The 27,714-nt window shown below is 41.4% G+C and overlaps 1 protein-coding gene across 8 annotated transcripts in view; it reads left to right on the top strand.

Annotated features, from left to right (window-relative positions):
• SYTL2 (synaptotagmin like 2) overlaps positions 1–26,407 on the top strand; it is a 72,861-nt gene extending 46,454 nt beyond the window's left edge. For 3 of the 8 annotated variants that reach the window (XM_039358581.1, XM_039358588.1, XM_039358587.1), the window contains 12 exons: positions 984–1,085; positions 2,989–3,042; positions 5,230–5,265; positions 8,843–8,937; positions 11,399–11,518; positions 13,819–13,988; positions 14,754–14,856; positions 21,242–21,412; positions 22,737–22,815; positions 23,880–23,979; positions 24,976–25,181; positions 25,987–26,407. In XM_039358581.1, coding sequence (XP_039214515.1) covers positions 984–1,085; positions 2,989–3,042; positions 5,230–5,265; positions 8,843–8,937; positions 11,399–11,518; positions 13,819–13,988; positions 14,754–14,856; positions 21,242–21,412; positions 22,737–22,815; positions 23,880–23,979; positions 24,976–25,181; positions 25,987–26,132 — 1,382 coding nt within the window. In that variant the 3' untranslated portion in view covers positions 26,133–26,407. The remainder of the gene's footprint in view (positions 1–983; positions 1,086–2,988; positions 3,043–5,229; positions 5,266–8,842; positions 8,938–11,398; positions 11,519–13,818; positions 13,989–14,753; positions 14,857–21,241; positions 21,413–22,736; positions 22,816–23,879; positions 23,980–24,975; positions 25,182–25,986) is intronic. The other 5 variants (XM_039358583.1, XM_039358582.1, XM_039358584.1 and 2 more) reach the window with 5 other exon arrangements.
• Positions 26,408–27,714: the final 1,307 nt, after the last annotated feature.

Genomic DNA, 27,714 nt, shown 5'->3' with positions numbered 1-27,714 from the left:
CACGATTCAAAAGTTGGTTCTCATGCCAGCCTCTGGCTGTGATTCTCTTCCAGCCAGCCCAACAAATCGCAACCTGGTCTTTATCAATCATTTTTTCAGAATCCTATCAACCTCAAACTTTCCTTCCCGTAGCAACAATAACTAAGGCAACAGCGACTGACTAAGCCCATCACGCAAGAAGAAAGACACGTTCTTGGCATTTGATAACCTGTCATGAAACTACTCGTGAAGTAGCGATGTTAGATGACACGTCCAAACAGATAAAAATATATCTTGATGAAGAAATGGGGCTGTAGAAGGCATGAGATTTTACTTTTCATTATAAGGGTGGAATTACATACAGGTAGTCCTTGACTTACAACCACTTGTTTAGTGAGCAAAGTTGCAATGGCACTGAAAAAAAATGACTTAGGACAGTTTTTCATACTTACGACCATTGCAGTATCCCCATAGTAATGTGATCAAAATTCAGAGGCTTGGCAACTGGTGTGTACTTAGAACGGTTGCAGTGTCCCGGGGTCCGGTGATCCCCTTTTGCGACCTTCTGACTAACAAAGTCAGTGGAAAAGCCAGAGTCACTTAACAAGCATGTTACTAACTTAACAGCTGCAGTGATTCCCTTAACAAGAAAAGTCATAAAATGGGGCAAAACTCACTAAACGACTGTCTTGCTTAGTAACAGAAATTTTGGGCCTCAACTATGGTCATAAGTGCAGGACCACCTGTATGACAAGAAATGTGGAATTGTCCCATTCAGTGGCCGTCCTGGCAAATTTCAGCTAGGGAAGGGAAAAGCGAGGTAGTGAATAGTGAAATAATTTCAGATCACCATGAGAAGGAATGGTGATAAGGGCTGGCATTCTTATATTCTTTGATTTCTATTTTTAAAACTTGGGTGAGTTAACCCAGGTAAAGGTAGGTTATCCCGGTTGGGACATTCATCTGTGTGTTGTGCCGTGCTCATATTTTTTGTTTTGAAACAGGTTCGGAGGAAGAGTTGAACCCCGTTATGAAGGCTCTGAAAAGGAATTCAAATAGGCAAATTCCTTCCAAAAGTGTAGAGGACATACCATCAGCCACCTCAAGTGAGCAAAATCTGACATTTTTCCATGCCCTTAATATTTCTCATTGAGTATACCTTTGTCCCAGTCTGTCCACCGTTGTCGTTTTGTGTTACGTTTGGAAGGAGTAAACACCTTGAAAAGTTTTCATCAAGCCAATATATCTACAAAGCTAATCACTATAGGAGGGATTGAAAAATGTTATATAAAGTTGTTTACCGGGATTGTTTCAGAAGATGCCTTGTGAGACGGCTCACACCCTGCCTTGATCAATGCTATAGCTGTTGGTGGATCCAAATCCATCATGTCTCATCCCAGTTTTTATTACAGGCAATCCTCTCTTAAGAACCACTGAGTTTAGATCAGCAAATCAACGACTGAGTTGCAAAAGGAAGTGGCTCCCAATTGCAACTGTGCTTATGATCTTAGTTCAGCTTTCCTTTGCTTTACCGACGTAGGTCATAAATTCAAGGATGGGTCACTCATAAAACTAATTTTTCATCTTCATTGTAACTGAACGGTCACTGCGTGAGACCTTTGCTAAATGAGGGCTATCTGCACCTGCATTTTATTTCCATTACTTCCATTATTCCACATGGTGGATAATGCTGATTTGATTAAGTCATTGGCATGCAAATTGGATGAACTGCATCAGTAGAAAAATGCTGTACATCAATTATTTTTGAAATGTACTATACAGATAGTCCTGGACTTTAAAAGCCATTCATTTACTGACCATTTGAAATTACAACGGCACAGAATAAAGTGACCTGTCACCATTTTTCACACAACCACTGCAACATACCCATGGCCACATGATTAACATTCAGACACTTGGTAACTGGCATGTACAGTAGTGACCAAAATTGTGGAAATCTTTTGTGAAAAGTGTATGGTAGAAATGCCACCTTTGGTTAAGTTTCCACCCATTTTTCTTCTAATTTCTTTATAACTGTAGCCTTCTTCACTTAATAATACTATTTTACATCGCTTTCTGGGCAACCAGTCAACTCTTTGCACCATAACTTTAATTTTATTACATTTTACTAGCTCATTAAATGAAAGAACACAAAAAAAAAACCCCAACCAACTTGATAGCGATCACATAACACACTGACAAATGTCCTCCTCTCACCTTCAATACATGACATCAATAACTGAATCCTACTGTGATCTGATTGGCTTATTGCCAAAACAAGATGACACCTGATTGGCTCTCTAAACACTCGAGCTCATTGGCTGCAACCAGATGAAGGAAAGCTACCTGATATCAACCTAAGCAAGTTGTGCTTCCTTTTTCTGGTTATTTGGCTATAATGTTTCACAGAATACAGTACAGATAATTGAACAAACTTTGTTGTATTCTTGGTTAAATTATCTTTCCATTGATTTTTATGATACTACTCCAAAAAAAATGGTGTTATTAGCCATCAAACCTCAAAAATACACCTTTCCCAAAAGGTTTCCACAATTTTGGCCACTACTGTACTTATGACGGCTGCAGTGTTCCTTGGGTCATGTGATCACTTTTTGTGACCTGAGAAGCAAACTCAATGGGGGACCCAGATTTATTTAACAACCATGTTAGTGACTTAACAACTACATGATTCACTTAACATCTATTGAAAGGTCGTAAAATATGGCAAAATTCCCTTAAAAACTCTCGCTTAGCAACAAAAATTTTGGGCCTCAATTGTGGTTGTAAGTTGAGGACTGCCTGAATATAAATTGTACTAAAAATGTTGATAGATATCTTTCTCCTCTTCCTGTGGTACAGTACATGTGGTTTGTAAAGAAGGCTTTTTCAGAACTTGACTTTACTCCAAATTTCATTTTGCTTCTCTCCCATCTCTAGAAGCTTCAACCTATAAGGATATCCTGAACAGCTGAATTATCTAATTGTGCCACCATTTTTCTTCTTGCACAGATAAAGAAAAAATAAACCTTGCCAGGGAAGACTTAGTGCTTAGTGCTGAAGATGGTAATTATTTTATATGTAGTTGCATGAATTTAAATGTTCTACTTTAATGAAAATGTATGCATTAAGTATTCTGTGTCTTCAGTGACATAGTTAATAGCTAGGCTTTAAAATCGTTAAAATATTGCATGATTTAAACTTTGGATTGGCCTGTGACTTTTGATTTAATGCCATGTATAAAGATGACTCTCTCAGAAATATAGATTGCATTCCAGACTATGTTGCTCAAGTTTGAACCCACAGCCTTCAGCAAAACTCAGAATGTGCATAAAATGTGTGCCAAATCTTACATAAACTATGACATGCCATCATAATTGAAATTAAAATGGGCAGAACATTCCTAACTTCCTAGAATATTTGATTATGATTAATTGACCAGTCGGTGATGGATTGCTTTGGAAAAATGGATGGATAACCCCAATCAACTGATAGGAAGGCACGGCATAAATATGACTCACAGAATAGCCCAAAGCACATATTCCAGTAGAGAAAAGTTAGAGTAGAGTAGAGTAGAGTAGAGTAGAATAGAATAGAATAGAATAGAATAGAATAGAATAGAATAGAATAGAATAGAATAGAGCTGGAAGGGACTTTGGAGGTCTTCTAGTCCAGCCCCCTGCTCAAGCAGGAGAATCTATACCATCTCAGACAGGTGAATGTCCAGTCTCTTCTTAAAAATATCCAGTGATGGAGCGCCCACGATTTCTGGGGGCAAGCTGTTTCACTGGTTGATTGTCCTCACTGTCAGGAAGTTTCTCCTTAATACTAGGTTGCTTCTCTCCTTGACCAGTTTCCAACCATTGTTTCTCGTCCTGCCCTCTAGTGCTCTGGTGAACAACCTGACCCCCTCTGCCTTGTGGCAGCCCCTCAATACTGGAATACTGCTATCATGTCTCCCCTATTTCTTCTTTTCTTTATACTAGCCAAACTCAAGTCTCTCAGCCATTCTTCGTATGTTTTAGTCTCCAGGCCTTTGATCGTCTTAGTTGCTCTTCTCTGAATTTTTTCCAAACTCAACATCTTTTTTGTGATATGGTGACCAAAACTGGCTGCAGTTCCCTGAGGTTGGGCTCCAGTCCAAGTCTAGAAGCTCGGAAGAGTAAATCTCTGGTCCTGGTGACTGACCCAGATTTGATCTTGCAAATATGATACTCCCTATTATCCTGAAAACAAATGAATTTATTAGCTAGGCTAAGTGCAGTGAAAAGAGTTAAACAGTTTAAAAAATGTAACTTGGGGCGTCCAGCCAGGATTTGATTTTTTTTTCATATTTTTTTTTAAGCGTAAATGAAATTAGGCCTTGTAATTTGCCACTTCTTCAAGAGATTTTCTCTAATTTTAACATCTGGCAGCTCTCTTAGCCATATCTCATTTCGAAATATAAATGCAATTATAGAATGGCTTGAAAATAGAATATCTATAGATTCTGAAGCGAGGAGTAGATCCAGAGACAACAGTTTTGTCTGTAACACTGAGAGTGACCTTGCTGGATCAAACTAAGGACTTGATCAGTTTTGTTGTCCCAAAGGTGCTTTTTCCAACGGATAATTGGACTTCCTTGTTTTTTTTCTTTGAAAATATTTAGCTTCTCATCCAAGAAGCTACTTCAGTTCAGAGGAAAAAAAAAACCCAAGAAAGTCCAGTGGAGGTTTTTTGTTTTTTGGGGGGGGGGGGAAGCACCTTAGGGACAATCATGACCTGGATGATTGAGAATCTCTGTAGTCAACTAATTTTGTTGTTTTTCATAAAATCAACCTTTCTCCTGTGGGTGGAATTGAGAAGCACAGTGCCTTCAATCTGGAGGTAGCATTGTGACTTCAGGATTAATTCTCCCAAAAGTGCTTTTTCAAAAGGCAACTGGATTTTGTTTTACCTTGAAGACGTTTCGCTTCTCATCCAAGAGGCTTCTTCAGTTCTGAGAAGCAGCTTCTTGGATGAGGAAAAACAAAGTCCAGTTGCTTTTTGAAAAAGCACCTTTGGGAGGACTGAAGACTGAGAATCTCCGTTGATATTCAGGATTAATTGTCCTCCATAACCTGCCCAATTTTCCAGTCTATTTTCAAAAACCCATCCAAATTATTATCCATTACTAGATAAACAGATCCTGTGGTTAATTGCAGCACGGTTGTAATTAGAGCCTCCTTGTTAAGTATAACACTATGTTATTTGTGGTTGCAATTTTTTGAGCAGATCACCCAATTGAGCTCAGGGACAACGCAGCAGGAAGTGAGTAATAAGACCCTTCCTGAAATATAACATTTTCGTGACTTTTTGCTGTTTTATGTTATACTGCTGACTAACCACTAATACATTTTTGGAGGCTGTTCTGGTTCTGCTAATAGTTTGCATCTTATAAAACAAGAACTAATTTTGCGTTAAGGAGAGCTCTTGTGTGTTTAAAGCAAGGCATGATTGCATTGGCCACCTGAAGGTAACACCCAGCAAACAGAAGGAACCAAACGGTGGAAAACATGAGAATGAGGCAGTAATGCAAAAGAAAGCAATAATCTGATCACGAAGGATGTATAGCTCAGTTGCAAAATGGTCCTGTGTTTTGGGAAGGAAAAGAAATTGATATGGCCTTGATCCCAGAGAAGCATCAGGGGGAAAAATTGAGATTTTTATGTTCTTGCTAGATACAGAGCTCGCTTTTGTTTGTAGAAAACTTGGTGTCCACTGAATAATTCTACCACTGCTAAGTTTTGTTGTTATTTTTTCCTCTTCCCACTCTTCATCTGCTAGAAGGGATGATGAATGTTCAGTTTAAGAAAAAAGGGGGAGAAAAAACAGCATCCCATTTTCTGGATATTTTGAAGCAGGAAATATTCCTACAAAAGACTTAATGCAGTTTAAAAAAATAATAAATGTCTGAAAACCCTAGGCTTAATCTTCCTCTGTACCTCCATTTCATGATCATCCTCAACCTCAATTTTTTGGTAAAAATTTGTAAATTTAGTCCATTGCCTCCAAAACGTTATCCACTCCTGATTTAGGAAGTTTGTTGAACTTGGACGAGAGAGAGTAAAATTCAGATCATTCCTTGATAATATTACAATTGGATACAGGCTTTTTTTTTTCTACACAGAGGGGTATTGTTAACTGTTTAATAAATGGATTGATTGAATTAATCAATTGGCAAATGTATTTATAAATCGGGCTTGTCATGAATTCTTGATTTATATAAAATGTAAGTTTGGTATAAATTACTTTTAAGCACCAACTCAGGTAGCTTTGCTTGTATCTCATGGGAGAATTCTTGCAGGCCTATATTGTTGCAGGTGTAGGAATGACGTCCCAAAGATGCTTTTCCACGAGGCAACTGAACTTTCTTGTTTTTCTTTTGAAGATGTTTGGCTTCTCATCCAAGAAGCTTCTTCAGCTCTGACTGGATGGTGGGAATGGAAGGATTTATACTCCTTGCAGACAGCTGGTCATTTGCCTTCTTTTAGAGCAGTGGTTCTCAACCTTCCTAATGCCACGACCCTTTAATACAGTTCCTCATGTTGTGGTGACCCCCAAGCCCCCATCCAGCTGGCCGAGGGGGTATCAAAAACTTGACCAAAAAAAAGAGGGGAAAAAATGGGAAAGTGTAGGTAGTCCTCGACTTACAATAATTCGCTTAGTGACTGTTTGAAGTTACAACAGCACTGAAAAAGCTAATTATGATCATTTTTCACACTTATGATTGTTGCAGCATCCCTAGGGTCATGTGATTTACATTCGGATGCTTGACAACTGATTCATACTTACGACGTTCAGTGTCCCAGGGTCACGTGATCAATGGCCAGGGGGCGTTGCCAGCTGATCACTCAGGTTGCAGAGCGCCTGTGGGGGGGGGGAATCTGTGGGTCTCTGGGATGGGTGCCTGCCTTCCTTCCCTCCCTCTCTCCCATTGTCTCTTCCTTCCTTCTTTCCTTCCTTTCCTTCCCCTCCCTCTTAGTCTCTTCCTCCTTCCCTCCCTCTCTCTCCTTGTCCCTTCCTTCCTTCCTTCCTTCCCTCTTTGTCCCTTCCTTCCTTCCCTCCCATTGTTCCTTCCTTCCCCCTCTCATTGTCCCTTACTTCCCTCCCTCTTCATCCCTTCCTTCCTCCCCCCTCCAGGCCCAGGAAGGGAGAAGGGGAGGGGGATAGGCAGTCAGCGTGGCTGGTGGCTTTGCTGTCGGTGGCCATGGCGACATGCCAAACCTACCTGTGCACAGGCAGAGCCAGAGGAGAGCTCCGCCCAGCTCACTTGCTCAGCTTCGCCAGAAGACATGCCGCTTGCTAAGTTAGCAGAAGCTCCAAGATCAGTGCCGGGCTACAGTTTTCTAGCAAAGCTCGAGCAAGTTTGCTGGGCAGAAGCCAAGGAGAGCAGCTACAGCTGATCTGCAGTTCTGGGCTGCTCTGCAGAAGCACGGATCAGCTGTAGAGGCTCGCCCTGATCCTGGACAAGATGGAAGGAAGGAAGGACGGAAGGAACAAGGGGAAAGAGGGAGGGAAGGAGGGACAAAGAGGGAGGCGAAGGAAGGAAGGAAGGAAGGGACAAGGGGAGAGAGGGAGGGAAGGAGGGACAAAGAGGGAGGCGAAGGAAGGAAGGAAGGAAGGGACAAGGGGAGAGAGGGAAGGAGGGACAAAGAGGGAGGTGAAGGAAAGGAAGGAAGGAAGGAAGGAAGGAAGGAAGGAAGGAAGGAAGGAAGAAAGGGACAATGGGAAAGGGAGGGAAGGAGGAAGAGACCAAAAGGGAGGGAAGGAAAGGAAGTTCCAGCCAGCAGAGGCTTCGCAGCCCGGCTGCCGAGGAACAAGAGCGCAAAGCCAAGGAGAAGGTGGTGGCGGTTTCCTCCCAAAGAGGGCTCCTTTTCTCCACCCCTTCCCTGGGTTTGTGGGGAATTTCTCATCACCAACGCTGACACGTGCTCCTTTGAGCCCGCCGCGAGCTTTCTCGCCCCCTTTGCTTCTCCCCCCCGCTCATTGCTGCACAATGAGTCTCTGGGAAGGGCGGGGCCTTGCTCTGTGCCTGCGCTCTTCATGCACCCCCTGCAGGGCACATTTGGTACAGTTCGTGCAGACTGCCGCCAAGCAGCATATTTTCCACAAACAAGTGAGGTGGTGCGGAGGGAGGGAGGGAGGGAGAGAGAGAGGCAGTTGACAAGCCCTGCCTAAGACCATCGGAAATATGTGTTTTCCAATGGTCTTAGGCGACCCCTGTGAAAGACTCGTGCCACCCCCAAAAGGGTCGCGACCCACAGGTTGAGAACCACTATTTTAGAGAGTCATTGAGGCCACCTGGAGGTTTATCCAAGAAGGCTCCACCCCCATTTGCACTACTCAGGTGACCCTGAGGACACAGATAAACTACCAAGTGGCCTCAATAACTCTCTAAAAGAATGCAGATGAGTATAAATCCTTCCATTCCCCACCATCCCATCAGAACTGAAGAAGCTTCTTGGATGGGAAGCGAAACATCTTCAAAGGAGAAACAAGAATGTCCAATGGCCTTGTGGAAAAGCATCTTTGGGACAACTATGACCTGGATGACTGAGAATCTCCATAGACACGGAGGAATGAAGGAATGGTAAAAAATTCTTTATTTTAGAGGAGATTCGAAAATTCAGAAAGGACTTGCGTAGATCATTAATTATGCCAGATCTTTATGCTTCTTTGCAGCAAAGCTTTCTGGTTTTATGAAACGCAACTTGCATGTACACGTTTTTGAAGCATGCTTGTGGGTTGTTGTTTTTTTTCTTCCGAGAACACTTCTATATGAATCAATCTTTTTAGCAAGACGTGAATCTAATTAGTTTTCTCAATGTGAATTGCTGCTTTTTAGTTTCCACAGCACCTTCTTTCTCTGACAGTCAGTTTTCGCGTCCGGAAAAAATTAAGATGATGAGCAAATCGGTCCCAGCATTTCTTCAGGATGAGGCAAGTTTTTAACCTCTGTTTTAAGAAAAACCATAATGATGATTTGCTTTAAGGTTGCGGTGTTTTAGTAAAATGTATGGCAACTACACTCAGAAAGCAGGCGGGTAAAGAAATGAAGCTTGCAGATTTCCTATTATTGCAATCGGTCTGAATATTGTAAGAAAGAAGATTAGTTAGAAGGTAGTCCTTTTTCTTGGTAGTTCATAAATAACACTTTATGCATCTGGACTGGTTGAACAACTGCTTTCAAAAATTGAAACAGTCATCTGATTGTTTCATAGGTCACAGGGTTTTTTTTGGTCAGGACAAACTAAAATTGTAATTTGTATTGTAAAAATGTGTATTTGACTGTATAGCAAAGCAGTCCTCTGATTGCTTTTTATCCAGTGATGGCATTTAACAAATTGTCATCACGTTATATCTCTCACCCAATTATTTCTTCAATTATTTATTTAGTTACTAGGTTTATAGGGGGTTCCAGACACAACTGACTTTGAGGGGCTTTCAAATGGATAACTAATAATACGATTGCATTGATATCAACCTTTAAGTTTTGCAACATTGAAAGAGAGCCCACACTAACAGGGAGGGAATAAAACCGTCTCTCTTAAAAAGCCCAAACTTTATGGCCATAAACTGGTTTGCCTATGATTCCAAGAATGCACTAAGACAGACCTCAAGCAAGCCACAATATATAGAAGAAATCCAACTATATTAATTTCTAGATATAGGTAGTCCTTGACTTACTAGCATTCGTGTAATGACCGTTCAAAATTACAACAGCACTCAAAAAAGTGACTTACAATTGTTCCTCACATTTACGATTGTCACAGCATCCCCACAATTATGCGGTCAAAATTTGGGTGCTTGGCAACCAGGATGTATTTATGATGGTTGTGGTATCCTGGAGTTTGTGATCGCCATTTGCCAACTGACTTCTGACAAGCAAGATTTGCTTAATGACAACATAATATACTTTACCGCAGTGATTCACTTAACAACACCTGGCAAAAAAGGGTCGTAAAATTAGGCATGGCTCATTTAACAACCCCCCCTCGCTACTCTGGTCTCACATTGTGGTTAAAAATCGAGGACTACCTGTAACGTGGAACATAAAAGCAAGACTTTTCAATCTCTGGAATTAGAAATGATTTTTTTCCCTCATAGGATCAGGTTTGAGAAAACCTGAGGATTGCAACACTGGACACTTGTGGACAGATGGCCTTTAGGCCCAGAACGAAAGGGAAGAATAATTTAAAAAAAAAATACACCACATCCCTTGTTGTGCAGGCTCTGAGGTGTTGCTTGATAAAAAAGTACAGGAAACCAGAAGTTGCCTTTCAGCTTTAGGTTTTTATTCAGCTGAACAAAGACAGGCTCCTCTAAAAGAGAGAACCCCCGAATGACAAGCAATCCTTGTATTTATTCTTTCTGATTACATAAGTAATCCACCCAGCAAAGCTGACACACATATGATGAAGATTTCACCCATAAATCTGGCACACTGTAGATAAGAAGGGAGAAAGCAGAAAGAGCTAAAAATGTTCTCTTTGGGGTGTTTCCCTAAAAACATTGTACGTTCCCGGGTTGGGTTAGGACATTGGGTGTTTTCCTTGCTGTCCTTTCATGATCCTGCATCCAGGATTCTGCAAGTGCCCAAAAAGAGCGGGGCTGTGTGCACATATTCACAAGAGATACTTCCTATGCTGTCCCCTAATTCCAGGTCAACACCCTTGTCTTATATATATGCCACTAGCTAGTGAAGTAGGGCAGCTGACCCCCTTTCTTTTAAAATCGATCCAAGTCTGTTTGAAGAGGAGATGTTGTCTCTTTTGAATGCACTACCCCAGTGGTAGCACATATGCCAGAGACGGGACTCAGAGCCCTCTCTGCGGGCACGTGCGCTGTTGCCCCAGCCCCGCCTCCCCCCATGGCCCCCTCCTCACCAGCAGCCCCCCTGGGGGAGAGCCGCCCCCAGGTGCAGCCTGCACAGAGCAGCGCAGCCAAGCACATGGCAGCTGAGCAGCAGGGACAAGACTCCGCCCTCGTGCCCCGTCGCGTGCAGATGATGCTGCGGGGTGCAGGCGGAGGGCATAGCCGCCATGGTGCTGCAGGAGCGCCTGGGCAATCTGCGGTGGGCCATGGAGGCGGTGGGTGGCCCTGCAGGGGGCGGAGCAGGGCGGGCAGGGCAGGGCAGAGGGTGGAGCGGGGACGAGAGGGAGTGGTTTGGGGGCACTCGGTCTCTAAAAGGTTTGCCCTCACAGCACTACCCAATTCCTTCCTGTTGTTTTCATTAAGCGCTGCTTAAATTGTTGCATGCCAATTACGCATGCCACCTTAACCTGCGATAGCGATATCCCAGAGTCGAGAATCTTGGCAGAGGCTGTTTGTAGTCCTTGTTGCCACTTTTCAAACATCTGTGCAGACTTTTCTCTCTCCCCCTTTGTGCGATGTCTTGTAGAGCGATGACAGAGAGACAGATACAGCATCAGAGAGCAGTTACCTACACGGGAGAATCACAAAGAGCCCGAGTTCGTTAACCAATCTTAGCGGCTCTTCTGGCTTGGCATCCCTGTCTTCTGTATGTAAACCAAAGCTCTGGTTAATCATGCTGCTTTTGCTAATATTCTTCTCTCGCCTCTGACTTCTTCCAGAGCAATGTTTGGTACCTTTGCAAATGATCTTAATTAGTTATTACAGGTAGTGCTCGGCTTGCAACGGTTTGTTTAGTGACCATTTGAAGTGACTTATCACCGTTTTTCATATGATCGTTGCAGCATCCCCAGGATCAAAATTCAGACCGTGGGCATCTGACTCATGTTTATGACGGTTGCAGTGTCCCATGTGATCGGCTTTTGTGGCCTTCTGACAAGCAAAGTCAATGAGAAAGCCAGATTGACTTAACCGCGTTCCTAGCTTACCAACTGCAGTGATTCACTTAACAACTATGGCAAGAACGATCTTAAAACGGGGCAAAATTCATTTCACGAATGTCTTGCTTAGCCACAAAATTTGGGGGCTCCGTTGCAGTCGTAAGTCGAGGACTACCTGTACATCTTTGGGTTTGAAAACATCTCATCTTGGGATAGCGTCTGGCCAACTTTTTTTGAGTTGGAAAATTAAGGAAAGTTCCTGGATGATGGATAACACCAAATCCCAGGATGAAAGTTCAAACAACATCTCAGGAGCAGCAAAAGCTACTTCTGTAATGTTGCAAAGAAAATTGTATGGCTATGTCCAAGATTTTATGTCCAGAACCTCAGTTTGGTTAGAGAGTATCTCTTTTTTGTTCCTTTTCAAAATCTTGTCCTTTCTCATCAGTTTTTCAATTTTATTTCTTGAAAGTCCTTTCATTAGGGCCTTCAGACTGCTTGTTGGCAGCAGTGTTCTTAGGAACTGTGAAACAAACCACAACTAATTTCAATTCTTAAAAGGTTTATTGAAGACAGTGGCCAAAGCCATAGGGAAATTCATTCTGATTTGCTGTGACCGGCCAGAAAACCAAAATGGGAATCTTTTTTCAGAATGTCTGAATTTGTGAATTAATATTAACGTCTCTGGTAGCTGTCGCACCATGAAAATGTGTAAAAGTTTTTGATTTCTGTATTATAGAATACTTTTCCTAGCAAATCTTGATGAAGTTCACCCAGTGGCATGGTAATAAAGTAATGCACTGGCATTTTGAAGCCAGAATTTTATATCCTCTTCTCAACCTTGAATTTGCAGGACAGATTGAACTGACCTCAAATATCTGTAAAAGGGGTCTTATATTACCTTGGTCACTGCATTGTTTGGAGAATAAGAGAGTGGAGGATTGTCAAATAAATTCTAGCTTGTGCATAAAACAAACGATGAGTACCAGGACAAAATTTTCACGTCAAAATGTGTTGAGTACCAAATTCAATGAATTTCAAAGCAGTTGAGTATCAAGGTACCATTGTAGTAGAATTTAAAGAGAGGAGCAGATAAATATTTTCTGCTGGGTCCACTGTATAAAATTATTCTTTGCATGAGTTCTCTTCATGACTTTTGCTTACTAAAAAAATAGCATGCATTATATGAATGTGGATTTGTTTTATAAAAATTTTTATTTTCAATTTTACAATACATTACAATCTTAAAAATACTTCAGGTAAAAAATAAAACAAATTGATACACACCACTTTCGGTATTGACTACCCATTTCCCCCCAAACCGCATCCACCCTCTAACCAACTTACTTCTTTCCCTCTTCTTCCTCACTCACCCCCTCTCCTCCTTCTCCTCAACCTTCCTACTTACTTCTCGCCTTCTTCTTCTCACTCCGGATGCGGTCCAGGGGAAATGCCCGAGCAATGCCTCTCTCCAAATTGAAACATTAATATTATATACAGTAAAACTATTTCTACTTTATCTGAACTACTTAAACTTCAACCCATCCACCCCCCCTCCCCCCCTCACCCCCCCCCGACTTCCCAGAGGAAAGTACAGGATTATACAAACATACTAAACATAATCTATTTAAGTTTACTAATTATACAATGAACAAAATCATATTAACCCTTAACTCTCTTCAAACTTTAACATCATAAATTTATAAACAAATTCATTACTCATAAAATAAATGAAACTTTGTAGTTCCATACTTCTTCTGGACATATTCTATCCATCTTCTCCATACATTAAAATATCTCTCTTGTGAATGGTCCTTTAAATAAGCAATGAATGTGGATTATATCTCCCTTTGAATAACAGCTGTAAAGGGTTTCTTAGTTGTTCTTCCCTATGTTTCTATCGTGTTCAGAAATGGATTTTTCTCCTGAGCTTCAGTGCTTTGGCTGAAGCACCTGGGAACTCACCCTTTGGAAAAACATTTATTTTCTTCCTTTCGGACCTCTGCAGGTGAGCACCAGTGTGATGAGCGTGTATAGTGGAGATTTTGGCAACGTGGACGTGAAGGGGAATCTCCAGTTTGCCATTGACTATGTGGAACAGTTGAAGGAGTTCCATATTTTTATTGCCCAGGGCAAGGATTTGGCAATTGCAGACATGAAAAGGCAACGATCAGATCCGTAAGTGGAACTAGGGAAGAGAACCTGAAACATCCATTTCTTAAAAGAGAAAGAACTGTGCTGTATTACTTTCATTATTTATTTATTTATCTGTACCTCACCCTCATTACTTTTATGAATAACTCAAGGTGGCAAACATATCCAGCATACCTTCCTCCTCCCATTTTCTCCACAACAACCCTATGAGGTGGGTTGGACTAAGAGAAAGTAAATGGTTCAAAGTTACCCAGCTGGCTTTGATGCCTAAAGTGGGACTAGAACTCACAGTCTCCTGGTGATTGACCCAAAGTCACCCAACCGACTTTCATTCCTAAGGCGGGACTAGAATTCACAGTCTCTTGGCGATTGGCCCAAAGTCACCCAGCTGGCTTTCAGGGCTAAGGCAAAAGAGAATTCAGAGTCTCCTGCTAATAAAATAAATGAATAATAATTAAAATTAATAAATAAATTAAAAAGAAAATAAAAACAAACAAGCAAAACTCAAAGGACAGACTCGATGGATCATCGGGTCTTTTTCTGTCGTCAGTTTCTAAAAGTAAATGTGCAAACCCAACCAGGGCTGAAGAGGAATTTGTAGAGGAAAAAATATTAGTAACAAATGTTTCAGTTTTTAGAAGACGTTTGTAAAGAAAACATATATTTCTTTTTTTTTTTTTCCATTTAAAGAGAAACTTTAAACATAATCTACCAAAGGTTTTTAGGATGGCTTCACTGGAAATTGTATTCTGATTGTCTTCTCATATTTGGCTATGAAACCTTTTTTAGTTATGTGAAGAGTTACCTGCTACCAGAAAAACATAAACTGGGCAAAAGAAAGACCTCTGTGAAGAAGAAGACACTGAATCCAGTCTACAATGAGATATTACGGGTAACTTGCATCTGTCTCCTTGTTTCTGATGAGGGGTTCATCCAGATGAGGGTAGATTAACTCCAAGATTAACATCAGACCAACAGTCAAGTAAACAATACACCAATCAAAAAACTACCAAACAAGCCAACAGTAAACTGTCCAACCAAAGAACTAAGACCACCCCAGGGCAAGCCACTAGAATATATACTGAGAGCAAACCCCACTCCTAACTATCATGTTTCCCTGAAAATAAGACTGGGTCTTATTTATTGATTGATTGATTGATTGATTGCCTCCAAAAGAGGCACCAGGTCTTATTTTTGGGGTAGGCCTTACCTCACCTCCGGCACCGACAGCCCCACCCAGCCGGTCCACTTCTTCTGGGGCTGAAGTTCTGCAGCTGTATTCGGGCCTGCATTTTACAGTCAGGCCTTTCCAGAAGGCCTAAGCAGCCGAGTACTGAGCTATGGATTCAATCTATAGCTTGATGCTTGGCTTCTGAGGTCTTGCAGAACCAAGCTATGGACTGAACCCATAGCTCGGTTCTTGGCTGCACAGGCCTTCTGGAAAGCCCATGACTGAGAAATGCAGGCCTGGCTGCAGAAGAGGCCTCAAAAGAAGAAGTGGACCGGTGAGGAGAGGTCTGGCTGCCAGGTAAGTGGGTGTGGGGCGGATGGAGCAGCTCCACACCCGCACCCCAGCTTGATTTTTAGGTGTGTGCCTTGCCCCAAAACTAGGGCTTATTTTGGGGGCAGAGCTTATATTAGGCCCACCCCCCAAAAAAATCAAGCTAGGGCTTATTGTTGGTGTAGGCCTTACTTTCAGGGAAACAGGTAGCACTGAAGATGTTACCTAGTTTGGGTAATGAAATGTCTGCAAGAAAACAACCAAGCAAGGTTGTTTTCAGTAGCAAGGACCCCTCATTTCAACTCTGAGCTACAAATATTCACCTTTATTGTTCTTGATGAAATAGCTCTACACTTCTGTTTGGCTGAAAGATGGGGGCTATATAAATGTGATAGACAGACAGACAAATAGATGGTTAGATGGATAGATGGATGGATGGATGGATAAATAGATAGATAGACAGACAGACAGGATGGATGGATGGATGGACGGACGGACAGACGGATGGGTGGATGGACAGACAGGTGGATGGACGGACAGACAGACAGACACTGGCTATTCTGACAGGTTTTGGGGTAGGGTGGCCAGTGAACCCCTGCCAGATTTTCCTTCATTGCTCCATATGGTTTTCTCTTCCAAGTGCCCATATCATGTTCCTCACTTTATTGCATCCTGCTTTTAAATCATTCAGCATCGTGTGGAGACAGATGGCCTCTACACTATATAAATAAAATATAAGTAAATAAAACTGCCCAGACTGCAGGAAACTGGGTAGTTGAGGCAAGCAGTTGATCACAACTCCATTCTCCTTGGAGGCGGCTTTCTTCAACTTTAGAAGAATCGTACCTAAGAACCAGTGTAATATACGGTTAGCCTTCGACTTAACAACAGTTCATTGACGGACCAAAGTTATAACAGCACTGAAAAAAGTGACTTATGACCGATTTTCACACTTAACGACCATTGCAGCATTCCACACAGCCACATGATCAAATTTTGGACACTTGGCAGTTGGCTGATATGACAGCTGTGATGTCCCAGGATCGTGTGATCACCGTTTGCAACCGTCTGACAAGAAAGATCAAGGGGGAATCCATATTCACTTTAGAACTGTGTTATTAATTTAACCGCTGCAGTGATTGTGGCAGAAAAGGTTGTAAAATGGGGAAATTCACTTAATGACCGTCTTGCTTAAGAACGGAAATTTTGGGCTTAGTTATGGTTGTAAGTTGAGGACTACCTATAGTGGGAGTCAGTAACACGCTTGTCATGTAGAACATTTGTGGAGTTTATCAGAATCAGCACCAACTGTGATGACCTATAATCAGTCAAAACATAGTATCCATCAATTACAAGGCAGTATTTGCAAACACTCTCTGAGTTTTAATTTAAATTTATTTATTTTTATTTCCTTTGTTTTTATCTTGCTGTGTTTTACAAGGACTAATGGAGGTGCTTAATTAAAATCACAACACAGCAACAGAATAGTAAATGCAATTAATCAAAACTGGCAGAATTCTAGATCAACAATAAAATTAAAACCATGATGAATAGTGATCCAGAGGTAGGAACAGCTGAAATCCTGTGAGGTTTCAGCAGCCTTCATCAGAAAATTGAAATATTGCATGCAATATTGTGAAATGTAGGTCACATGAGTTCTTGGGAATATTTTTTTAAAAAAACTCTTGCAAGATTTAGCAAAATCTTCAGATTTTGGACAATTTTATTTATAGAGAAGACATCTAGAGCAGTGGTTCTCAACCTGTGGGTCGGGATCCCATTTGGGGTCGAACGACCATTTCACGGGGGTCGTCAAACAACGCAGTCCGCCATTTCCCCCCTCTTTTCCTTAGCTGTGCTCTCTTGAATAGAGTCTAATTCTATTGACTTTCAAAAGCCTATAGGAATTGTCCAGCCTGTCTCTGCCCTGCTGAGCCTGCCAAAAGTCCCATTCTGCAAATGGTGCTGCACCAGTTGAGTAGTCCTCGACTTACGACCGGTTGAGTAGTCCTTGACTTACGACTGGTTGGGGGTCATGGCATTAAAAAGGTTGAGAACCACTGATCTAGAGCTTGAAATGATAGAGAACTATAACATTATTCATGAGTTAGAATTATTGGAATGGTTGATTGAAGCTGATTTGAAGATGAAGAGTAAGTCTGCCAGGAGTAGCCAGTTATAATAACTAAAAAAAATGTATTCCAGAACCTCTGGGTTAGATATCATGGTGTTACGGGTGCAGGAAAACGGGTCCGTTCTCCATGTCTGATTTCGCTCTGCTGGGGACCCTAAAAAGGGTCTAAAGTTGTCCTGGAAGAGGCAACAAAGAAGGAGGGGATCCTTGTTGATCGAGGAGAGGTGGCAGCCCTTCCGTTTGATCCGAGGAAGCCGTCCAAATCAGCAGTAGAAAGACTGGCCACATTCATGTGGCCAGCCAAAAGCCACCGACAACCCAAGATAAGCACTAATTAGCAACTTCTGAACAACACGGATGGAACTGGGTGAGAACGTAATCCTTTCTTTATAACTTTAAAACTTCTTCCTGGAAAAAAAGAATTCCCAAGCAAAGAATGCCCCCAGATGATAGAGAGAAGAGGAATTTCCACCCCGTTCTCTCAGGAAAAGAGAAGCGGCAAATAACTTTCCTTGGGGGAAAATTAGAGAAAACTACAACATTAATTTGGAGACATAGCTTGGACAAATTTGGGGACTAAAAGTATTTTTAAGACTTTCTTTTTGAAAAGATATTTGGAAAGTTGGTGAAATAAGTTTGGACTTAAAAGCTGGAAGATGGATGTTAAGGACATCTAGTGGTAAACTTTGGCATTACAATGTATTATGCTTAAAGAAAATTTGGCACAAAGCCCGGACATAAATAAGGCTCTTTGTTGTTCCTGGAAACTTTCACTTTTGCAGACTGCAGCTGGGAAAATTGGGGGGGGGGAGATCCTTGGGCTGTTTTATCTGTATGAAGGAGACAATAAACCATTCTGAATTGGCCGGCCTGGATTACAAATATTGACTGACTTTTAGTTTCAAGAATTATCAAGAAATATTAAAAAACAGTGGGAAAGTTGCTACTGGACTATTTCTCTTCGGAAGAAACATGGATAATCAACAAGAAAATGTAAATGGACTTCAGAAAGAAATTCTTTCCATGTTGAAATCAATTCAAGAGACAATTGTTTTAAATTATGAGATTAAAAATAATTTAAATAATATAAATGAGTAACTTTCCATCTTAAACTTACAAGCAGAAAACGTTCAGAAAATGACCATAAAGAATGAACTAGCAACTCAGAAACCAGAAGAAAAAACAGAGGAAACTGATACAAAGGTGGAGGATTTGAAAGAACAAACCAACAGACAGGTACAGATAAATAAAAATTTGGAAGACTCAGATATAACATCGGAAATGGGAAAGACATTTTACTTTTCAAGACTTCAGAACATATTTGAGGATAAAGAAGAATTGATACGAATGGATGATAGAGTTGTTAGGAGAAATGCTGAAAACTGGAGAACAAGAAACTAAAAGAGAAACTGAAGGAGAAAGAAAATGGAGGCTGTTTAACGAATATAAATGGATTAAGTGTTTTAACAAAAACACTTTAATTAAATTGTCTTTTTTATTCCATACAATATATACAGAAACAGGAATAAATACTTGGTGATCTAAACACATTGAGTTGCAAAGTTATTTGGCAAAGGAAGAAAGCTAGAGTAAGATTGAAGAAAATAGAGGTCCTGACTAATTAGATGAGGTATTATACCATCTAATGCAGTGGTTCTCAACCTGTGGGTCGGGACCCCGTTTGGGGTCGAACGACCATTTCACGGGGGTCGCCAAACAACGCAGTCCGCCATTTTTTTCCCCCTTTTCCTTAGCTGTGCTACTCCCTTTTATTCTATTGGCTTTTGAAATCCAATAGAATAGACTTTCTTGAATAGAGTCTAATTCTATTGGCTTTCAAAAGCCAATAGGAATTGTCCAGGCTGTCTCTGCCCTGCTGAGCCCGCCAAAAGTCCCTTTCTGCAAACGGTGCTGCACCAGTTGAGTAGTCCTCGACTTACGACTGGTTGAGTAGTCCTCGACTTACGACCAGTTGGGGGTCGCGGCATTAAAAAGGTTGAGAACCACTGATCTAATGGATGTTTGAATATGATTAAAAGAACAGACAATTGTTAGAAATAAAAGGACCATTATGAATTAGAAGGATGCGATTTGTAACTAGGATAACATAATTTTCTATAAGATGGGAAATTTAAAAATACTAAGAGGGTCAGTATAAAGGAAGCTTTTAGTTACCCAAATGTAATTGATTATGAGAAAAATGATAATTGATAAAGTTATTTTGAATATTGATTGGAAATTAAAATTGAAAAAAAGAGAAAAAACAGGATATGGATTGAATAAGGAAACTTTGATTGCAAATACATTTGAGATATTATAAACTGACATTATTGACACTATATATAACATTAGAAACATGTGATGAAGATGCTTATATTTAATTATATAGGTACTGATAGCAGTAAGAATTGTATTTGCTTAGTGTGGAAAAAGGATTATTATTGGAAGAAGAGAGGACCAGAGAAATACTGGATGCTGTAGTATTGGCTATTTTGAGTGAAAGTTAATATGTACCACTGAATGACAAAGGAACCGAGACACGACATTGTTTATTAAGTACTTATGATTGTAAAACTTGAAATTAATCAAATATTTATAAAAAAATGTATTCCAAAACAATAAAGTGAGGAACCCAGAAACCAAATTACAGAATTACAGAACCATAGAGTTGGAAGGAACCTTGAAGGTCTTCTTATCCAAACCCCTCCTCAGGTAGGAGACCCAATACCATTTCAGATAAAAGGCAGTCCAGTCTCTTATTAAAAACTTCCAGTGTTGGAGCACCCATAACCTCTGGAGGCAAGTTGTTCCACTGATTAATTATTCTAACTGCCAGAAAATTTCTCCTTAATTTTAGGTTGGTTCTCGATTAGTTTCCATCCATTACTTCTTGTCCTGCCTTCAGGTGCTTCGAGATTGACCACTCTTCTCTGTAATCTTACAAATACTGAAACACTACTACCATGTCACCCCAGTCCTTCTTTTCGTTAGACGAGACCAGGGGTAGGCAATTTTGGCTCTTTTATGAGTCGTGGACTTCAACTCCCAGAATTCCTGAGCCAGCATGGCTCAGCTTGGAAACCTCTCCCTTTCCCCTCAGCATGGCTGGCTCAGGAATTCTGGGAGTTGAAGTCCACGAGTCATAAAAGAGCCAAAGTTGCCTACCCCTGGACTAGACATATCCAGTTCCTGCCACTGTTCATCATATGCTTTAGCCTCCAGTCTCCTAATCATCTTTGCTGTTCTTCTCTGTACTCTTTCTAGAGCATCAACATCTTTTTTGTATTATGGGGACCAAAGCTGTCATTTCTAACCCTGCCCCGACCTCTGACTGTTGATGGTAGGGATGCTAATGTCACCATGAAAAATGTAGGGTCGTGTCTACAAATCAGAGGCTCTATGGCAGCGGTTCTCAACCTATGGGTCGCGACCCCATTTGGGGTCGATCGACCATTTTTTGGGGGTCGCCAAAGAAGGCGATCCGCCATTTTCTTCCCTCAGGGGGTGGCGCCGCGCATGCGCGCAGCGTCGCGCATGCGCAGAACGTTTGTGTGACGGGGGTTGCCGTCACACAAACGTTGAGAACCGCTGCTCTATGGAAAGGAGACTTCATCTTAACTATGTCTGTTTCTTTATCTGCAGTATAAAATTGACAAAGCCATTTTGGAGAGTCAAAGCTTGAATGTCTCCGTTTGGCATCACGATACTTTTGGGCGCAATAGTTTCCTGGGTGAAGTGGAGCTGGATTTGGCCAACTGGGACTGGAGTGACAATCAGAACAAACAAATGATCTGGTATCCATTGAAACCAAGGGTAAGTTTTGATTTCCTAAGTGTGTTCTCTGAGCTAAAATGTTGTTCGGGTCACCTTCCCGTATCCGACATAGCACAATCTTCCCAAATACTACAAGGAATGTAAAAAATGTTTGCCATAGTGGCGAATATCTGTAGCTCGGGTGTAGGATGAGGGTGAAGATTTGTTCTCTGAGCTTGTGGGTTCGTTTTCCGAACGTTGCGTTACCAGGTTAGCTAACAACTTCAGCGGAGTTTAGGGGATGTCAGTGTTAGTTTTCAGTAGGTCTTGTGATGGTGAGGTCACGTCACAAGACCAATCACAGGATCCTGACCTGATGGGACCCTCACCTAATGGGACCTCCCCATCACAAGACCCATCACAAGCCTTTCCCTGATGACTCACAGCTGACCCATCCCAAGACCCTCACTTGACACACCCACACCTGAAGCCCTTATCAAATCAAATCAACCTTTATTGTCCAAGTACAACATGTGTACAATGAGATTGGCTGAGCCTCCCTTCGTGTGCCCCCCCAACACAACTCACAGTGACAACAAACACACAATCTTATTGTACCATGTGAACTTAGTGCACAACGCGCCGGCCCCACAAGTTTATCATACATGAGTTATTTTCCATTCAGGAGTCTGACAGCCCATGGGTAGAAACTGTTCTTCAGCCTGTTGATGCTTCTACACCCGATCGTAGGAGAGTAAAGAAGTGCTGACCAGGGTGTGAGTCATCCCTGAGGATTTTCCTCACTCTTCTAAGGCAGCGGGCCCTAGCAATGGCGCCTAGTGGTATCAGGGGACAGCCCACGATGTTTTGTGCTGTGCTCATCACCTTCTGTAGTGTCTTTCTATCCGCGGCTGTCAAGCCAGCATACCACACCATAATGCAACAGAAGAGCACGGACACTGACATCCCCTCAAGTCCGCTGAAGACGTTACCTGGACACCAACCTGCAAGCTCAGAGAACGAACCTTCACCCTCACCTAAATCATGACTTATGTCCTGAAGTACAAAGCTTCTGTGCTTCTGTTGCCTTCGTAAAGCTTGTTGCCATTAAAACTTAAAACAAATCCAGTATATATATGTATATTGGCTTTGTGGTGGAGAGTTTTTGTTTTGGAAATTAAGATACGTAAACATAAGTCCTTGACTTAAGACCGGTCACATTATGTAGTTGATCGTGAGGGCCCCAGGGACTGATTGTACTCATTTGGGCATTTTGTTTGATGAAAAGAGTTACAGAAGTACAGAGTGAGTGTGCATTAGGCTTTTCGTAAGCGTTGACTGTTTTTGCTTTATTTCTTCATTTGTTTTTTTCCAAATGGTGAAGACACCCTTAAAAGGATTAGATCTTGAAAACAGAGGGGAGATAAAGATTGCTCTCCAGTATGTCCCACAGCCTGTTGGAGGTAAGTATTCCAGTTTTATTTATGTGTATGTGTGTGTGTGTATACATATACATACAGACATACACACACACACATACACTGTATATATTTATTTGCTTGTATAGATAGTCCTCGACTTACAATAGTTCATTTAGTGACTGTTCAAAGTTACAACAGCATTGAAAAAAGTGACTTAGGACTGTTTTTCACACTTACGACCTTTGCAGCATCCCCATGGTCACGTGATCAAAATTCAGGCAGTTGACAACTGACTCATATTTATGACAGTCACAGTGTCCTGGGACTATGTGTGATCCCCTTTTGCAACTTTCTGACAAGCAAAGTCAATGAGGAAGCCAAATTCATTTAACAACCAGTTTACTAACTTCACAACTGCGGTGATTCGCCTAACAACTGTGGCAAGGAGGGTTGTAAAGTGGGGCAAAACTCACTTAACAAATGTCCATGTCAACGCTGCTAATATTGAATATTCTTGCTTTGACAAAATATTAAGAACTGTCTGGTACTTTTAGAGTTAATTCAGATGAGTGAGGGAGGAAAGAAAAGCCCCGAAAGGGAACTGGAAGAGAACCTTAGCCCTTCAAACTAATCGGAGAACGTAAAGCATGACAGCAAAATAAGGGAGGGAAAATGCTAGCAAAAATAACTGCCCAGGAGGGTGGAGATTTCAGATCTTAGCATCCTTTCACCATGCCTTGCTGAGATTTTATCACATGAATAAAAAGACTTTTTAGGATAAAATGCCTGGAAGTTCTTTGAAGTGTTTCATTAGTCGCAACCTTGACAGTCCACTTAACCACAGAAATTGTGGGCTCGTAAGTCGAGGACTGCCTGTAGTGCAAGGGCAAACTTGACAACTTTAAGGCTTGTTGCTGGCTGAGCAACCATTTGTCTGAATAGGGGTTGGACTAGAAGACCTCCAAGGTCCCTTCCAATCCTGCTATTCTGTTATTCTCTTCTGCTATATATATATATATAAAAGCAATCAACAGATCATCCCAAAAGTAAAATTAATATTTAAAGCCCTCTGTTAATCATCTGTTATATATGTCTCCGTTTTAAAGGCAAAAAGACTTCAGCTACCGGCGAAGTTCACATTTGGGTGAAACAGTGCAATGACCTGCCTATGCTCAGAGGCCCAAAACTCAATTCTTTTGTGAAGTGGTAAGTACATCGCTGAGCAAAGAGGCTTAGTGGTTAAAGTGGTTAAACTTGCTGACCTTATCAGCTGGCAGCCCAGGTTTATGATCTGAGTGCTGCACGGTGGGGTGAGCTCCTGTTCCTTGCTCCAGCTCCACCTAGCAGTTTGAAAGCACACAACTGTGAGTAGCAATAGAAATAACACTTAGACTTATCTACCGCTTCACAGTGCTTTACAGCCCTCTGTCTAAGCGGTTTACAGAGTCAGCATATTTTCCCCAACAATCTGGGTCCTCATTTTACCGACCTCGGAAGGATGGAAGGCTGTGTCCACCTTGAGCTGGTGAGAATCGAACTGCTGGCAGTCGGTAGTCAGCAGAAGTAGCCTGCAGTACTGCATTCAAACCACTATGCCACCAAAGCTCTTGATAAATAAGTACCACTTCTGTGGGAAGGTCACAGCATTCTGTGCACCACAGCGTACAGTCATGGTAGCCCCACGATCATCAAGGTGTCTTCAGACAACGCTGGTTTCCTCAGCTAGGAAGTGGAGATGAGCACTGCCCTCTAGAGTAGGAGAGGACTGGACAGGGGATACCTTTACCGTCACCTTCTAAGTACAGTGAATGTTCTCCAGTGTGACAACTGCGTTGTGGAACAGAACTGATTGGGTGTGATTGGAAATTCTCCACTCAAGGTTGTTCAACATAGTATTTCAGTCATGCCGTACTGTAGTAGAACAGTTGAAAAATTGCCATGGAATCGCACAAGAACATCAGGATGTTTTAATAATAACATAATTATTATGTTAATAAAACTTTTTTTATTAGGTTTTACCTGTCTCGTGTAGTATTGTTGTAAAGTATACCATCTAAATCATGGGTGTCCAACCTTGGCAACTTCAAGCAAGGCTGGCTGAGGAATTCTGAGAGTTGAAGTCCAGAGGTCTTAAAGTTGCTTATGTTGGATACCCTGATCTAAAGTGTATTTGTTATCATTTCTTTTGCCCGTTCTCCAAAGTACCGTTCTTCCGGATACAAGTCGAAAGAGCCGTCAGAAAACCAGAGCCGTTGCGAAGACGACAGATCCGATCTTCAACCACACCATGGTTTACGATGGCTTCCGACCGAAAGACTTGAAAGAAGCATGCGTGGAACTTACTGTCTGGGATCATAATAAACTTGCCAACCATTTCCTGGGAGGACTTAGAATAGGACTTGGAACAGGTACAAATTTCTTTCTTTCTTTCTTTCTTTCTTTCTTTCTTTCTTTCTTTCTTTCTTTCTTTCTTTCTTTTTCTTTCCTTCCTTCCTTCCTTCCTTCCTTCCTTCTTTTCCTTCCTTCCTTCCTTCCTTCCTTCTTTCTTTCTTTCTTTTCTTTCTTTCTTCTTTCTTTCTTCTTTCTTCCTTCCTTCCTCTCCCTCCTTTTTCATTCATTTTCTTCTTTCTTTCTTTCTTTTTCTTTCTTTCTTTCTTCTTCCTTCTTCCTTCCTTCCTCTCCCTTCCCTCCCTCCCTCTTTTTCATTCATTTTCTTCTTTCTCTTTCTTTCTTTCCTTCCTTCCTTCCTTCCTTCTTTTCTTTCTTTCTTTCTTTCTTTCTTTCTTTCTTTCTTTCTTTCTTCTTTTCTTTCTTTCTTCTTTCTTTCTTCTCTTTCTTCCTTCCTTCCTTCCTCTCCCTCCCTTTTTCATTCATTTTCTTCTTTCTTTCTTTCTTTCTTTCTTCTTCCTTCCTTCCTTCCTTCCTTCCTTCCTTCCTCTCCCTCCCCTCCCTTCCCTCCCTCCCTCTTTTTCATTCATTTTCTTCTTTCTTTCTTTCTTTCTTTCTTTCTTTCTTTCTTTCTTTCTTTCTTTCTTTCTTCTCTCCCCCCCCCCCAGGAAGTGTGGAAAATGTTTATAAGTCACTTTGCTCAGTGCCATTGTAACTTCAAACAGTCACTAAACAAATGTCTGTAAGTTGAGGACATCCTGCATTATCATGCAAATAACTAATTGATATTTGCTGCTAATTTCATTTGTTTAAACCCTTTATTAGGCAAAAGCTATGGCGTTCCAGTGGATTGGATGGATTCTACATTAGATGAAGCCAACCTATGGGAAAGAATGATCAACTCTCCCAACACTTGGGTGGAAGATACTCTGCCACTCCGAATGCTGATGGTGGCAAAAATGACAAAGTAGAAACAATGCAGTAATCAGTTGCTTCCAGTTGATATGATTTGCTGGAGTATGATGGCGAGAAGAGCCAGAAAGATACAGAGATAAACATCAAGGGGACCAATTTTTTCATCAGGTGTAAATTTCGGCAGAAAGCATCTTTATGCTGTGTATAACCTGACCTTGTTTTTGCTGGACACCACAAAACATGCTTATCAATTGGTACTGAGTTTTGAATTAAACTCTTTTAATCTTTAATAAACACTGTATGTATTAAAACAGGAAATGTATTTAAAATATGTGCAGTTGTCTTGCGTGGTCTTTTAAGTCGATCGTGAAAAAGAATTAAAGGATTTCTTTAAATAAGCTAAATGACTTTCGGTGAAGATTTATAAGTTGGTGAAGGAGTCAAGCTATTCTCCAAAGCACCTGAAGGCAGGACAAAAAGCAATGGGTGGAAACTGATCAAGAAGAGAAGCAACCTAGAACTAAGGAGAAATTTCCTGACAGTTCAAACCAGGGGTCTTCAAACTTGGCCCCTTTATGACTTGTGGATTTCAACTCCCAGAATTCCTCAGTCAGGCACGCTGGCTGAGGAGTTCTGGGAGCTGAAGTCCACAAGTCATAAAAGGGCCAAGTTTGAAGACCCCTGATTAAAACAAATGATCAGTGGAACGATTTGCCTGCAGAAGTTGTGGATACTCCAACACTGGAAGTTTTCAAGAAGAGATTGACATTTGTCTGAAATGGTATAGGGCAGTGGTTCTCAACCTGTGGGTCGGGACCCCATTTGGGGTCGAACGACCATTTCACGGGGGTCGCCAAACAACGCAGTCCGCCATTTTTTCCCCCTTTTCCTTAGCTGTACTACTCCCTTTTATTCTATTGGCTTTTGAAAGCCAATAGAATAGACTCTCTTGAATAGAGTCTAATTCTATTGGATTTCAAAAGCCAATAGGAATTGTCCAGGCTGTCTCTGCCCTGCTGAGCCTGCCAAAAGTCCCATTCTGCAAACGGTGCTGCACCAGTTGAGTAGTCCTCGACTTACGACCGGTTGAGTAGTCCTTGACTTATGACCGATTGGGGGTCGCGGCATTAAAAAGGTTGAGAACCACTGGTATAGGGTTTCCTGCCTGAGCAGAGGGTTGGACTTTAGACCTCTAAAGTCCCTTCAAACCCTGAATTATTCTGAATCAACTGCAGTCCCAGTGTATCAGTTCTTGCAAATTTGCAATTGTCCCTTTGGGTGATATTCTACAGAACTCAGTGGAATTCAATTCTGTGGAAGCCTTATGAGATTGCACTCTTAATATTTGATCATCGATAAGCTCCATTCATCATTGATCATAGCAGGACTGGCTTCTAAGTAGATATAGACAGGGGCACACTTTCAGCTATTTAAATGGTAAGCCATCTGTATCCACACTTGCCGAAAAGGTTGTCTTTTTTGCTAGCTTTATATGTTTCACCTTTATTACTTTCTTAATTGTCCGGTCAGCAGTAATCTTCAAGAGTTACAATCTGGTGCTGGAGAAATAAAATATATATTTGTTGCATGGGGACAGCCAAAACTTTCATTCCCCCCCCCCCCCTTTGGAGGCTTTAA

The sequence above is a fragment of the Crotalus tigris genome, unplaced genomic scaffold (assembly GCF_016545835.1).
Source record: "Crotalus tigris isolate CLP2741 ecotype Arizona unplaced genomic scaffold, ASM1654583v1 scf7180000019031.1477733, whole genome shotgun sequence".
NCBI classification, from domain to species: Eukaryota; Metazoa; Chordata; class Lepidosauria; order Squamata; family Viperidae; genus Crotalus; species Crotalus tigris.
Note: the sequence above shows the minus strand (reverse complement) of the source record. Positions and strands in the feature narration are given on the sequence as shown.